The sequence below is a fragment of the Dendropsophus ebraccatus genome, chromosome 12 (genome assembly GCF_027789765.1).
Source record: "Dendropsophus ebraccatus isolate aDenEbr1 chromosome 12, aDenEbr1.pat, whole genome shotgun sequence".
Taxonomy (NCBI): domain Eukaryota; kingdom Metazoa; phylum Chordata; class Amphibia; order Anura; family Hylidae; genus Dendropsophus; species Dendropsophus ebraccatus.
In genome coordinates, this window is record NC_091465.1 from 57602739 (window position 1) to 57619449 (window position 16711).

Here is a 16711-nt window from a genome sequence, read left to right on the forward strand (position 1 = left end):
ATTCTCCTCCTGACACCCCAACCTTGGTCATGTACAGAAACTTACGTGCCATCAACACCCAACAACTTACAGACTCTGTACAGTCATCACTGCCTCCTATCTCTTCGCTCTCCTGTCCCAATCTGGCTGCCAAGTGCTATCACGACACCCTCAAAACAACCCTTGACAAAATGGCACCCCTCACACCTCAATCAGCAAAACGCAGACGACCACAACCTTGGCACACACCTTCAACTCGTTTTCTTAGACGGTGTTCTAGGTGTGCTGAACGTTCGTGGAGGAAGTCTAAAACTGATGCAAACCTCCTACATTACAAATTTGTGCTTAGAAGCTACTACTCCGCTCTTCATTCTGCTAAACAATCTTACTTTACCTCTCTCATTTCTTCTCTATCCCATAACCCAAAACGTCTCTTTGATACCCTCAACTCCATCCTCAAACCCAAAGTTCAGACACCCGTAACTAACCTCTGTGCTGAAGACCTAGCATCCTACTTCAAGGAAAAGATAGATACCATCCGTCAGGAGATCACCTCCCAGTCCCAAAGAAGTGTTGATCCCATTCCCTCTTGTATTTCCTCCTCTTCCCTCTCAGTATTTGAACCTGTAACAGAGGAGGAAGTCTCCAGACTCCTCTCCTCATCTCGTCCCACCACCTGCCATAGTGACCCTATTCACTCACACCTTGTCCAGTCTCTCTCTCCTGTTGTCACTACTTACCTTACTAAAATCTTCAACCTCTCCCTCTCCTCTGGCATCTTCCCCTCGGCTTTCAAACACTCCATTATCACTCCCTTACTGAAAAAAACCTCCCTAGACCCCTCCTGTGCTGCCAACTATCGACCTGTCTCTAATCTTCCTTTTATCTCCAAACTGTTGGAACGTCTGGTCTATTCCCGCCTAACCTGCTACCTCTCTGACAACTCTCTCCTTGACCCCCTTCAGTCCGGTTTCCGTCCTCACCACTCTACAGAAACTGCCCTTACTAAAGTCTCTAACGATCTCCTCTCCGCCAAATCTAAAGGTGACCATTCACTTCTCATCCTCCTGGACCTATCTGCAGCTTTTGACACAGTAGACCACCAGCTCCTCCTCTCCACGCTCCGCTCTATCGGCCTCAAGGACTCTGCTCTTTCCTGGTTCTCCTCCTATCTCTCCGACCGCTCCTTTAGTGTATCACTTTCTGGCTCCACGTCATCTTCTCTCCCCCTTACAGTTGGGGTTCCTCAGGGATCAGTCCTGGGCCCTCTCCTTTTCTCACTTTACACTTTACCCATTGGACAAATCATCAGCAAGTTTGGTTTTCAGTACCATCTCTATGCTGATGATACCCAGCTATATACCTCCTCCCGTGATATCACCCCCGCACTTCTACAGAACACCAGTAACTGTCTGTCTGCCGTCTCCAACGCTATGTCCTCCCTATTCCTAAAACTAAACCTTTCTAAGACTGAGCTTCTTGTCTTCCCTCCCTCTGCTAAACACCCTCCACCTGACATTTCCATCTCTGTCTGTGGTGCGACCATAGCCCCTGCACAGCAAGCCCGCTGCCTTGGGGTTATGTTTGACTCAGATCTTTCCTTCACTCCTCACATTAAATCTCTTTCACGTTCCTGTAATCTGCATCTAATAAACATCTCTAAAATCCGTCCCTTCCTTCCTGTCAAATCTGCTAAAACTCTCATTGTCGCTCTTATTCATTCCCGTCTTGACTACTGCAATTCCTTACTAATCGGCCTTCCTTCCTCTAAACTCTCCTCTCTCCAGTCCATTCTCAATGCAGCGGCCAGGCTCATCTCCCTGTCCAGCCGCTATACAGATGCCTCCCCCCTGTGCCAGTCACTATACTGGCTCCCTGTTAAACACAGGATACAATATAAAGTCCTCCTGCTCACCCACAAGGCTCTCCACAGTGCTGCACCTCCATACATCTCCTCCCTCATCTCTGTCTACCGCCCTACCCGTGCCCTACGCTCCTCTAATGACTTACGATTAACATCCACCTTGATCCGCACCTCTCACTCCCGTCTCCAGGACTTCACCCGAGCTGCACCAGTTCTATGGAATCCATTACCCAAGACTGTCAGACTCACCACCAATACACAAAGCTTCAAACGTGCCCTCAAAACACATCTGTTCAAACAGGCTTACCAGGTTCCCTAATTTTGACTCAACCCTCAACCCCCCCTCCACACACACACACACACACACACACACACACACACCTCCACCACGCACACAGAAACATACATACACGCACACACACACACACACCAAGCATTTAAGCACTTAGACCTGTGCATGCAGGCATTGGCTGGTGACAGGCTCACCCCCCCTTACCCGCACTGCCTTATTTATAAAGATGGCTGGACCATAAGAACAACGATGCACTTTGCCCCTCTGCCATTTTGTCTCGCACCCCCTCCTGATAGTATGTAAGCTCATGCATGCGAGCAGGGACCTCACTCCTCATGTATGGATAATTATATGTATATCTCTGTAATGTCGATTTTTTGTCTATGTATGTACCTCCAGAATTGTAAAGTGCTGCGGAATCTGTTGGCGCTATATAAATAAAAATTATTATTATCATCATCTATTATTATAAGCAAACTGACTCTTGCTCGATCAGCGAAGCTGCCTAAACATAGTGGGTTAGAAGTATAACCCTCATCTGCCCATAATCACTGATAGTCATTGCTGCAAGCTATTAAGAGGATTATGGGAATACCTCTCTAGGTCTGAATCCAACGACCAGATTACCCATTATATGAAACTTGTATAAACTGTGCACTTGAAGAATTATGTTTTAAGGATTTTGACATTGTTATTTTAAAGGTATTTTTTTATGGTATATCTATTTGTTTATGCTTGGGTATTGGCATTTTTCTGTTTAGTTCAGCATTGGGATTTATTTAAGTGAGCTGCACCTTCCCCCAGCTGTATAGATTCCTAAAAATGAAGAGGGGCAGGAGGAAACACCAACGCAGCCACACAAAAATCCCTTAGAATCCCTCACCATCAGGAACAACAAGAACCCTGCGGGACCTGCAAACTAGTGGTAAATATATATTCTTTACCAGTTGTGTTTATCATTTGTGTTAGAAGCACAAATGACTGTAATGACTGTAAGGTACTGTAGTTTTGCTCTACACATAACATGGATTGGTTTACCCTACAAAGGGAATTACAATCGTTTTACTGCAGTTTGAGACTTAAAGGACAACTCCCACAAATTTTTTTTTTTGCTTTTTTAACACACATTACAAAGTTAAAGAATGTATACATTACCTATTACGATTACCTGTATACATTACCTATTACGATCGTCACGGTCCTCTTCTTCTGGGCGGCATCTGGTGACGACGAAGTGAATGGGAGAGAAAGTGAATGGGAGAGAAAAGGCTGCTGGTTGGCTGAGCTTGCTGGAAGCCATGTGATGCTCTCCAGCCAATGAAAAGGCTGCCGGTGCACAAGCGCACTGGCAGCCTTTTCTCTCCCATGGACCCGGAAGTAAGAGGCATGGCTGGACGGCGGACGCAGGTGACGGTGAGGCGAAGGGCGGGCGAATGGAGTGGCGATCGTCACCGGAGGGATGGTGAGTATGGTGTCTGTGTGTGTCTGTGTTTTTTTTTTTGGGGGGGGGGTCCCGCCGGAGTTGTCCTTTAAGGTCTTTTTCAGCAACCAGGAATAGACCCACAGTATACCTCTGACTTCTTGACAAAAATCCTTGACATCACAGTTAATCCCAACACCATACTGACCTCATTCAATGTGATATCACTGTACACCTCTACTGAACATTCCTTCAGCATACAGGCCATACAGTCTAGCCTATACCATTTTCCTCCTGATTGCAGTACATTCATTATATCTCAGTGTACATACATTCTTCAGCACAGCCATTTGAAATTTGGGAAGTCCTGCTATCGTCTATGTGGGGGAACTGCTATGGGGTCTAATGTAGCACCTACGTAGGCCAATGTCTACATGGCCAACTTTGAAGAGGACCACATCTATGACTCCACATTTATGTGATGGGTGCGTAAGTGGCATAGGTATATAGATTACATATTTTTCCCTTGGGGGGGGGGGGGGGGGGGGCTTGATGGAGTTCTAACACATGTTTAATGATATACACCCAGATCAATTATACACACTCCAAATCATGCTGGGACATTGATTTCAGGAAATACAGTTCTTGGACATAAGCATATAAAAACAGGGCAGAAATAATCTTCTTATCTTTGACAGTAATCACCCCCGGAGGATGGTGTATATGCTCCGGCCGGTATTCCATTCATTCCAATAAAACGTATGTTTTGTTTAAATCACGGCCGTTGTTGCAAATTACAATTTATGCAAAACATACGTTGTGTGAACATAGCCTTAAGATGCAAACGTGCAATGTCAGGTCTGTTTACACCTCTACAGAAGCAGTACACAGTGCCTTGTAGCGCTTTCTCTCTTTTGATTTCTTCTATTATACAGCATTGTGTGCCCCTTTATAGTGCACAGTGCTCTGCAGTGCCAGCTAGCCCTTTCTCTTTTCTACTTTCTCCCCCGGTACTTGCCATTATCTGTGTTCTGCAGCTATCTCTCATCTCGCTTACCTTATAATTTCTCCTCTCTAGTCCAATGTTTTGCTATCTGCTTTCTATTACCTACCTACTTACAGCTCCTAATTCTTCTTCCGGGCAGTTACGTGCACGGCACAGAAAGCTAGCAGTGTGTTCGCTGAGAGCATGGTGTTTATGTTTTGTCTGTACGGCCCCATCCACAGATTTTATGATTAGTGGGAATCTACCATTTTTCGTGTTAAAGAGACATGTCAAAAAGTTTTTATTGGTAAGGGTCTGAGGGTTTAGTCTTCTCCTGGCTCGTTCTCCTGATCAGTCATAGTCTAAACACTCAGACCCAGACTGATCAAAATGTTTGACATGTCTCTTACTTTAAGAAACATGACAAACAATTCTAGGTGTTGATTTGTCCTTCAAATTCACCAGGTCTTAATCAGATTGAGAATCTGTGAAATGTGCCCCAAAAACAAGACCAATTCTCGGAATTTGCACAATCTACTGCTAGCATATTAGTGGCAGATACTAGAGGACTCCATCAGAGGTCTTTTGGAGCCCATGCTCACATTCTCCACATATCGTATATGAACTTTTAACAGCATGGCGGCTCAGTGACAGCACTGTAGCCTTGCAGCACTGAGGGTCTTGTATTGTATAGGGAGTTTGTGTCTTAGTGGGTGTCCTACATTCCAAAACATACAGATACATATTCAAAAGACTAAGCCCTAATGGGGACAGGAACTGATTTAAACAATGACAAGCTATGTAAAGTCCTCTGAAACAAGCTGATGCTATATAAAGAAATTATTAATATCACTAGGGCTGCGTTCACACTACGTATATTTCAGTCAGTATATGTATATTTCAGTCAGTATATTTCAGTCAGTATTGCAACCAAAACCAGGAGTGGATTAAAAACACAGAAAGGCTCTGTTCACACAATGTTGAAATTGAGTAGATGGCCGCCATTTAATGGCAAATATTTGCTGTTATTTTAGAACAATGGCTGTTATATTGAAATAATGGCAGTTATTTACTGTTATATGGCGGCCATCCACTCAATTTCAACATTGTGTGAACAGATCCTTTCTGTGTTTTTAATCCACTCCTGGTTTTGGTTGCAATACTGACTGAAATATACTGACTGAAATATATGTAGTGTGAACGTAGCCTAAATATTATAACATCAGGAGCCTGATATAATAAACATAACAGTGACTACGCAGGTGAAATATGTTGCAAGATGATTTACTTACTTCTCAAATAAGTTCTTTTCAAGACTGGTAAAAAGGGATTTGTCATGCCTCCACCAACTTCTCACTTGAGTAAGAGAATCACAGCTAAACTTATCAGGCTTGATACAATAGAAATGTTCTTCATCTCTTTCATCTTTGTAGTCGCACAGTTCTTTGCTTTTGTCAATGTCAAATCCACATACAGATTCATGTTTTTGATTAGGTGCTTCAAACATGCCTGTGTGGTCTACATAGCCATGCCAAATATTTCTATAAGTCCACAGGGCTGATGTCCCTTCACTTGGATGCATCATAAACACCGTAACATTGATTCTACCTTCCCAGAATAAGATGAAATGGACATGATATGTGCCATTATGGAAATCCTCAATCTTCCCAGAAGACCCTGCTCCAAGATCGGTTGTTGACATTCTTGCCCTTAAATAGTCTCCTCCATAGGTTTTCCTTTGGCCCAAGTAGTCATACATGGTAACTTCGAGTATTAATTGGTCCCCTACACAGTAGGAGTCTTTAGGATATTTTAGGAAGACTTTGCTATGTTTAGCACTGCTCGTCTTTAATGGGTCAGTGATATTTGTCCTGGGAATTGTTCGATCTACTTCTTGGTAAATTCTATTTACTTCCTTTTGAATTTCACTTACTTGCTCCACTTGCTTGACTTTTCCAGTTGTTAAAGGATATTGAATCGTTTCTCTTTTACACTTACAAGAAAAAAAATGAATAAATGGGTGAAGATAGAGAAAATGTTTAACTAAAAAAATCTAAAGACAGTCAGTTTAGGCTAGGGATGAACTCCAACTTTTTGAAGCTCTACAAACTGATTCTAACTATCGCTCCACAGCTGCAATTCAAAGCAATACTTTAAAGGGTCACTGTCGTTAAAATTTTTTTTTGCAGAAATCAATAGTCCAGGCGATTTTAAGAAACTTTGTAATTGAGTTTATTAGGAAAATATTCCATTATCTGCATTTAAAACGCCTTTTCCCATGTCCCCCCCTCCTCTCTCTCATCCACTGCTTAGAATCAGGAAATCTCGACCTTTTTTTATCAGTCGGATCCTGTCTGTGCTATGGAGAGGGGAGGGGGAGGAGGAAGGAGCGAGATTAGTCAGCAGCAGAGAACAAAGGATTACACAGCGGGGGAGCTATTCAGAGTGCTATTCAGAGGTCAGAGAGGTCAGTGGTGACATCAGAGGAGAGAGCCTGGTCATGTAGCTGTAACTTAACTCTTTGTTGTCCTGTTTTGGTGCCTCATCTCACTCTCTCCATAGAAAAACCATGAATACAGTTGGAGAGCTTCAAACTGCTTTTTCATGAAAAAAAAAAATAAATTTTTGGCTAATAAACCCAATTACAAAGTTTCTTAAAATCGCCTGTACTATTGATTTCTGCAAAAAAAAAAAAAAAAAAAATGAACGACAGTGACTTTAAACTGGATGCAATAATGTGGACTACAACTGCTTAGTTAAAAATTAAATCTGTTGCACTACAAAAGTAAACCCCTTTCCTGATCTACAACACTAATGTTCTGCCATGGCAATTTTTACACAAACACCTGCTGTTCAGTTACAGCTTCTTTAGCATTTTTTTTTTTTATGAAACATACTGTCTGGCAACTGAATAGCAGCTAGGGTGTATTCACCCTACATTTCCAGTCAGAGAGGTAACTTGAAGCTACCAGCATCTATAAACCCCTTCAGGACAGTGCGAATTTTCGCTTTTGCGATTTTCTTTTCTCCTCCTCGCGTTTGAAAGGCTGTAGGACTTCCTTTTTTTTTTACCTACAGGCCCACGCGAACCCTTATTTTTTGCGCCACTAGTTGTACTTTGCAATGACAGACTTGACTTTTTCATAAAATATGCTGCGAAACAGGAAAAAAAATATTTGCACAATTTACCATGCAAGATCAGGAATGTGATAATTTAATAGTTTGGGCGATTACGCAGGCAGTGATAGCAAATATGTTTATTTATTTTTATTTATAAAATGGGAAAAGGGGGGTGATTAAAAATTTTTTTAGGGGAGGGGATTTTTTATTTTTTTACACAGTAATTAGAAGTCCCCTTGTGGGACTTTTATATACACATCACTTATCTCCCATTGAGATCAATGCTGCGTATATTACAGAGCACCAATCCATCAGATCGGTGCTCTGTTGGTCTGGTCTGCTGCAGACCTGATCAGCAGAATACGGAGCCGGGATCAGCGTCATTCAGATACTGAGGCCCGGATGGGTAAGTTAAACGGATTGCATCACGATGGGGGGGGGGGGGTGATTTGGCCTCTAGACACTCACTGGATTGGGTGCTAAAGAGGCCAAGACAACAGAAGCAGAAGAGGGAGCGCAGTGAGCCTCAGATGTTTGTAGGCTTATGGTGTCTAATCCACTGCAGCTCATGCTTGGCATTTAGATGCCTTATCATGCATGTGGTGCTGAAGTTATTTAAACAAACACCCTGCTTGAGAAGCTGATGGCATAGCATGCAAACTACCTGTGTCTTGTCAGCGACCATTTGGCGGAAAAAATACCAAAACAACCAATATCAGTGTCTTACCGCGGACAAAAATCACCACCCTGACGGTGAATTAAATCAATATATTGGGGTGTACACCTTTAAAACTCTACTTTTATTAAGCTTTCTAAAAACACACAAAAGAACCCCACATACAAAACACAAGTCCAATGAAATCCGTATTTACACCAGTCCACAATTCAGCTCAATCTACACAGTCCCAGCCGGGATGTATGAAAATAAAACCAGTTGAATCTCACCAGTCTGTCGTCCCGTAGTCTCGCTGGTATCTCTTCAGTAGACCGTGCTGATAACAGGTTGTGACCAATCGGGAGTTGATTTTAACCCTAATACGCCCTTTGTGTGTGTGCGTATTGGTCACTACCCCTTCTCGCACAGGGAACTGTCGGGGCACTTGCCCTAAAAAGGGAGACCCCTGCCCCGGTCTATCCCTTTGTTCAGTTCCTGTTATACCCTGTATTTACTCTCAACGTGTCACGTTTCCTCTGGGTAACCAAATTCATCAGGGGAAAACACAAAATAGGGTATCAAATAGTAATGTAAATTTAAATCAAATACATAAAGAATACAAGGCCACATGTATTTGTGGCATGGAGTACGTGGGAAAAACAGTAAGAGAGTTCAGATGGAGGGTGGGTGAGCATCTGAGAGAAGTGGCGAATGGAGCAGATAAACAAGTGGCGAGACACATCAACCCTACTCATGGAGGAGATGTGACGGGTCTTAAGTTTGTAGGGATATAGCTGGTCCGCCCTCATTGTAGGGGCGGTGACTGGGACAGAGTGATCCTACAAAAGGAGACTCAATGGATTTTTAGACTACAGACTGTTTCCCCGAAGGGGTTAAACAAGAAACTGAGCTATACCTGTTTTCTCTAAATAATAAAATTGGGTTTATGCTGGATTTACAATCCTCCATTGTCCAACCCGACGCTTTTATTTCTATTTTTATTTTAACATACTTTTATGTATGGGAACTCTCCTCTCCCATTTTAACATGATGCCATTATATAGGTTGTCTAATTGCATAATGAATTTATTTGTTGGCTACCTGATATATGCGCATAACCTAGATGGAAGGGCTAGAGTGCTGTAAAAGAGAAAGGAAGGAAAAAGTATATAAATGATAATGCCTGTACACTTTTGTTTAAATCATCTGGATATGCAGGGGTTAAAACATTATACTGTTGTAGAAATCAGGCGTATGACATGGAAGAAGCTGGAGGTGTTGAGAGAGACTTTGTCTGTCAAAGTAAGCTAAGTAACGGCCGTTTAAGTGGTAAAACAAACCATGGATGCAGTTTGTAATGTTGTTTACTGTATCCATGGTTACCCTGATGCGCTCCGAAATTACGCGAGCGGCCGCCGGAAGTGGGGCTAGCGTCCAGAAGTGGGGCAAGCATGTCCAGGGATACGCAGGTATATAGGAGGATCCCTACAGTGTGAATGCAGGTACCGAGGTCTGTAGATGCCACTGCACCAGACACTTTAGCTTATTATTTGCACAGAAAGGCCGAGACTCTGATAGGCATTAGATTGCAACTGCACTTTACTGAAATAGCGGCAGAGCACTAGACATCTTTACTCTGATTAGCTGTTAGATGCATTTGCATTTTATGGTAATAGCCACAGAGCACTAGACACTTTATGTGAGGCCAGGCAATGTAGGCAATAAGGCAGTTTAGCACCACTGTGCATGTCATAGGTACTTTTGTTATGTATTCTTTATGTATTTGATTTAAATTTACATTACTATTTGATACCCTATTTTGTGTTTTCCCCTGATGAATTTGATTACCCAGAGGAAACTTGACACGTTGGGAGTAAATACAGGGTATAACAGGAACTGAACAAAGGGATAGACCGGGGCAGGGGTCGCCCTTTTTAGGGCGAGTGCCCCCACAGTTCCCTGTGCGAGAAGGGGTAGTGACCAATATGCACACACACAAAGGGCGTATTAGGGTTAAAATAAACTCCCGATTGGTCACAACCTGTTATCTACTGAAGAGATACCAGCGAGACTACGGGACGACAGACTGGGGAGATTCAACCGGTTTTATTTTCATACATCCCGGCTCGGACTGTGTAGATTGAATTGTGGACTGGTGTAAATACGGATTTCATTGTACTTGTGTTTTGTATGTGGGGTTCTTTTGTGTGTTTTTAGAAAGCTTAATAAAAGTAGAGTTTTAAAGGTGTACACCCCTAATATATTGATTGGAAAAAATACCAGGCTGGCAAGTTGTTCTGAACTGGTTTTGGTGCGCTCACTCCCTTGGCGCTTTGGCCAGTACTGGCTAAGGTACTGCAGTAGGAACATATATTTTCATATTACTGACGTGAAGGAGTTAAATGACCGGTGTCAGAACGTGCTCTGATGCCACATACTGGCTAGAGAAGTTCGCTACTGAGAGCAGCACACAGCCACCGGATTTGGGGAGAACTCAGTTCCCCATTTACATCATGCAGCGTTAAAGAGGTAGTTCAGCAGAAAGAAAAAATCTTTCAAATCATATGGTATCAGAAAGTGTCAGAGATTTGTAATTTGCAGTACTTCTATTTTTAAAAAAAAATTAAAGGGGAACTCCAGGTAGAGGTAAAAAAAATAAACCTGCTCATCTCATTATTTGATATTATCTTACATGGGTTATACTATTGCCTCGTTTTTTTGCCCTGGTGGGATTGGCAGTGGCGGCTCGGAACCTCTGTGCTGTTTAGCTGCCTTTGTCACTTCCTGCCTGCTCAGGTGGAGACTGGAGAGGCTGGTCAGAGATGGTGAATTACTAAGGGGGGTGGGAGAAAAGATCCAGACAAGTCTCCTGTGACATCACGCCTTGCCCCCTGCATCATTAGCCTGTGTCAGCAATTAAACTCAATGTGAGACAGAGGCATGTAATCTCTGTCTCCTGAGGCGGGAGAGCAGACGGAGCAGGACACAAAGTGGATTGGCACAGGGGCCAGTTTTCTTCACTTCCTGGATGTCAATCAACTACCAGTGTGGCAGAACCGCACAGATATGATAATACATTATATAGACACATCTATATAACTTTTAATGTACTTTTAATAAAAAATAATTTTCCCTATCCAGAGTTCCCCTTTAAGTCTTTCAATACTTTCTTTCAGCTGCTGTATGTCCTGCCGGAAGTGGTGTATTCTTTCAAGTCTGACACACTATGCTCTCTGCTATCACCTATGTCCATGTCAGGAAATGTCCAGAGCAGTAGCAACTCCCTCCTGCTCTCCAGAGTGGAAAGAATACTACTTCCTGCAGAACATACACCATCTGATAAGTACTGGAAGGCTTGAGATTTTTTTTTTATAGAAGTAAATTACAAATCTCTGGCACTTTCTTAATTTAAAAGAAAACTTTTTTTTTCATAAATATTTATATTTTTTAAAAAGAAGCATATAACAAAACATTTTTTGCTGAACTACCCCCCAATTAATCAATAACATTTTATGTATAATATATATATATATATATATATATATATATATATATATATATAACTCAGTTGTTATATGCATAAATATTCTGAACAAAGAACTCATATCTATGTAAATATACCAAGAGCAGAGATAAATGTTGTGTATTAGGAATTTAGAACATGTACAGACATAAAACTGTGTACACAGATATTCCTACCTTTCTTTGGTGTCCATAATAAGTAATGCTCAAGAAGAAAAAGAATACAGCCAGTAATATCACAAGGCCTTTATAGTTCAGTAGCATGTCCTTAATGTCTGCATGAGACAAAACAAAATTTTAACTACAACAGATAAACATAATGTTAAATATATTTTACATTTTATCTATTTCCAGTTATTACAACATTTGTGACTCTTCAGAAACTCTTTATTTACTGAAAATTAACAATAAACATGAAGTTTGAGGGACTAAACATTGTTGATTCTGCACCTTTAAGCACAAGACAGTAGAGATTAGCAAGCAGGATGGCAGCTGGAAAATAGGAAGCTCACAGACCTGAGACACAGATCAGAAACATCTGCTAGATCAATAAACATAGTCACTGCTAGGCTATGTTCACACAACGTCAAAAATAAAGAAAAGGCGTCTGATTTAGATTTTTAACCCATAGACGACCCTGGACGTACAGTTACGCCATGGAAGTCTGTCACCAGACGACCCTGGACCTAACTGTACGTCCTGGGTGTTTCTCCTGCTTCATAGGAGGTGGGGGCCAGCTGCAGTGAACAGCCGGCACCTCACCGCTAATGACAGGCTGCAGCGATCGCGCTGCAGCATGTCATTAACTCCGCGTTTAAGTCTAATTGACAGGGGGAGTCCCCTGTCACTTACCGATCGGGACCGCCGGAGGTCTCTTACCTTCCTCCGTGCGGTCCGATCGGCGATCTGCTCACTGAGCTTGCACAGGCAGGCTCAATGAGCAGATCGCCTGTCACACTGATCAATGCTATGTCTATGGCACCCCCCTTTCCCATTATATAAAACATATAAAAATAAATAAACATATAATATACCGTAGCGTGCGTAGTTGTCCGATCTATTAAAATATAACAAGCTTCATTGCGAACGGTGTACACAAAAAGAGGGCAAAAGTGCGCGGATTACCGATTTGATGTTACATTATATATAAAAAAAAATTAATAAAAAGTGATCAAAACATCCGATCTTCACAAATATGGTATTAATAAAAACTAGAGATCATGGCGGAAAAAATGACACCCAATACAGCCCCGTAGGTGAAAAAAAAAACTGTTAAAAGTGTCACAATAGGTCCATTTTATTAATAACTAATTGCCAAAAAAAAGCATTTAATTAAAAAAATATATATAACATTAGAGAATCTGTGTAAACCTGCATATGGTTGTGTTCGGACTGACCTATAGACTAGTGGTATCATGTCACTTTTACCATATAGTGAATTAATTAGACACAACATTACCATATTGCATTCTTTTTTACAATTTCACCTATTTATATCTTCATAAATAATAATTTTGGAATTCCGTCATACATGATATGGTAGAATGAAAGATGACATTACAAAGTACACCTACTTCTGTAAAAAAAAGCCCTTACATGGCCCTGTAGATAGAAAACTGAAAGTGCTAGAGGAGGGAAAAATGAAAACACTAAGATCAAAATTTGTGCGGTCCACTGGGTCATTTTGGGTCTGGTCCTCAAAGGGTTAAAATAACGTCTGTTATTGACTGCAATGGCAATGCGTTGATGTCAGTGGAAAGACGAACATCCAATGCACATAATGAATTGAATAATGGACGTTTTTACCACGGACCTCAAAATAATGAACATGACCATTATTTTTGGATGTCTTTTGCAAGCCACACCCAAACGCCAATTAGTTACCCCAAACTAGAATAGTGTACAAACATCAGTCATTGCACTAATGACGTCCGTTATTTTACACTCAAAATGACGGACGTCATTTGAAATGGGAACATAGCCTTGTATACCTCAGGGAGGTATATTTTTCATTTTTATTTATAGACACTACATTACCCATTATTTTTGTTCTAGTTTTGGGGATTTCTATTCTTATCATGTGCTGAGTCCGGGGTCAGGTAGGGTGTTGAGTCCTGGCTGGGATGCCAGCCGGACCAAGGATGACATTTTAAGTGTTTTTAATGTTGAGTGGCATTTAGGACTTGTCTCCCTAGGTAAACTTCTCCTGTTTTGTATATAAATTTTGTGCATTGTAAGGCTATTTAAATAAAGATTTTTCTTGATGTGCTACCGTTTTGTGCATATGCTTTTTCTCTATAAGTGGCTATTTTATGTATGAATCATGTACTTTCTATTACATATAGTTGACACCTGTCTTACTGTATTGCTTGTTGGATTATCTAAACTGGGTTTTAAGTGAGAAAAAAATCCACCATTTAGTCTGCTGTGGTCAGATGCAGTATCTATGTCTATAATTGCAGTACCGGCCACCATGTGAACATAGACTAATTGTGTAAGATAAAACTTTCTTAGTGGTATTCTCTATATGTCATTTACTTTGGTTGAACTTGTGCAGTATGATGTGGGACTTTTTTGCATGAGGGCTTCATAAGAGTCACAATTCTTACAAACTGACATAATCCCAGTACCTGAACTTTAGCAGATCTCTACCCCTCCTCCCAGTCCTGACTGCTAAACGGATATCAGATACAGCAGTAGAAGCAAACTTCAAAAGCCACTAAAAGCAGACCATACCTGTCTGTATACCAAACTGAATAGGAACAGGGGAGGAAAATGCTGCCCTCCTTTTTTGTGTAGAGTCACCTCTTGGTGTTAGGGCGAGTCATCATTTTTTTCTGGGACAGATCCCCAAATCTTGCCACCTAGTGACCCCCAACAATAATACCAAGAAGTGAAGAGCATAGCATATTCTCCCAGTTGCTTTAACATCTTTAATGATGACAAAGGAGATTGTCCTCACACTGAGAACTGACTATGCATTTCTCTGACTCCTAATAAGCACCATACTTAAATAAAATAAAATTCCTGGATTCTCATAGTACTAAAAATGACAGTACTGTCTATTGTTTTAATACAGAAGGATGCATAAGGTTAAAGGGGTATTCCCCTCAAACATAACTTTTGATTTATTGCTGCCCATGGTGAGAATAACAATTTATTCCACACTTGTTATTATCAACTCAGTCTCCTTCCCCCATTTTTCAGCTGATGCTTTCTGTTGAAGACACAAAAATCTGTGTGTGAGCCTTTCTCTCTGTCTTCTCCTCCTTCCTCCTCCCTTCTGAGACAGCGGATGTAAAGAAGCCCCTAACTGGCTTTATCTGCAACATTGTAGCTTCTTTGCAATGCTGGGAGGGTTATTCTGAGGCTGTTTCACGCCTTTTTCCGGCGCTTCTACGGACGGGGTGGTGTAAAAGGCGTAAAACAGCCTGTCACCTAACCTCCGTGGCGTCTGCTACCGCACTGTCTGCACCTTGTCCGATGTTGCCTGTTTTTACTATGGATAATAAATAAAGATGAAGAGATTTTATCGGTGAGTGCAGTTCCATTTCCTCCTTTTTATGCAAATATTACAAAGAAGCTACAATGTTGCAGTTAAAGCCAGTCAGGGACTTGTTTAGATCAGCTGTCTCAAAAGGGAGAGGGGAAGAGGGGAAGACAGAGAGAAAGGCTCACACACCGATTTATGTGTTTTTAGTAAGCAGAGAACTGGGGGAAGGAGACTAAATAGACAATAACAAGTGTGGAATGAACTGTAAGTCTCACCATGGGCAGCAACATATCAAAAGTTATGTTTGAGGGGAATACCCCTTTAAGTTATCTTTTACATTTTCCTGGAAAACCTCTTTTACCCACCCTGCAGTTTTACCTGAGGCCTGATTGGGCTAAATGGCTGAGGCCAATACAGTTTTGCCCAACCAGGACACAGGCTGATTACTGGGGGCTCTGCACTGAACCCCCTGCAATCAATCAGCAGGGTCCCAACTGTGAGACACACAGCTGAGCTTCTGCTGCAAAGTGAGCAATAGAAAGAAGTCTGTCTCTGATTGTTTAACCCTTTATATGCAACGGTTATAGAGACCATGCCATGTAAAGAGAGAATGACAGAGGAAGGGAGCTTTCTTTGTCATTCTTTGACAATGCCAGGATCGCCCAGCATATACAGGATCTGACAGGGAGAAGGAGCTCCCCCTGTCAAAGTGATTGTTAAGCTAGGCCCCGTAGAATCTGCACATATCAGGCCACTACCACACATCATGTTAAAGCTCTCCCTATTGCAATCTCAGTGTGTAGATGATTGTCATGGCACCAGTGAGACCTAACAGATAACATAAGATAAAATAAATAATAATAAAAAAAAGTGTAAAAACACCCCTTAACACTTACATATTTGGTATCAACGCGTTTGTACTACTTCAATAAAGTAATATTTTCTCACATTGCTTCTGAACAATCCCCCAGCTAACCTATGTCTGTGTCCCTTTGTTCTTGATTTTTTTTTCTAAAAACACTTCCCTCTTGAAACTTATTTAGTCATTAAACATATTTAGTTTACTTCTTGGTATTTGTGGTGACTGGTAACTTAGTTCTCAATTGTTCTTGGATGGCAGCCCTGATTTTATTTTTTTTAGGCTGCACCTAATAGCTTGACAGTCATAACTGATGGCAGCATTTAAACAATATGGCCAAGCTGATTCATTGTAATTACAGCCCAAGGCTATTTGGCTGATCTGTATTTACAGTCCGTCTTAAAAAGTGTTAAAAAAAAATTATTTTATTTTTAAAGTCCCTTTCATATAAAAATTTCAAATCACTCCCCATTTTCCATTTTTCAAATAAAAAAGTGAAACTACAGTATTATGAATATTTAA

The 16711-nt window shown here is 41.3% G+C and overlaps 1 protein-coding gene across 3 annotated transcripts in view; it reads right to left on the reverse strand.

Moving 5' to 3' along the window:
• LOC138769460 (NXPE family member 1-like) overlaps nt 1–16711 on the reverse strand; it is a 123907-nt gene that overhangs the window by 75188 nt on the left and 32008 nt on the right. For all 3 annotated transcript variants that reach the window (XM_069947961.1, XM_069947960.1, XM_069947962.1), the window contains exons 3-4: nt 12015–12112; nt 5833–6533 (exon numbers count right to left, since the gene is read on the reverse strand). In XM_069947961.1, the coding sequence (XP_069804062.1) occupies nt 5833–6533; nt 12015–12101 (788 nt within the window). In that variant the 5' untranslated portion in view covers nt 12102–12112. The remainder of the gene's footprint in view (nt 1–5832; nt 6534–12014; nt 12113–16711) is intronic.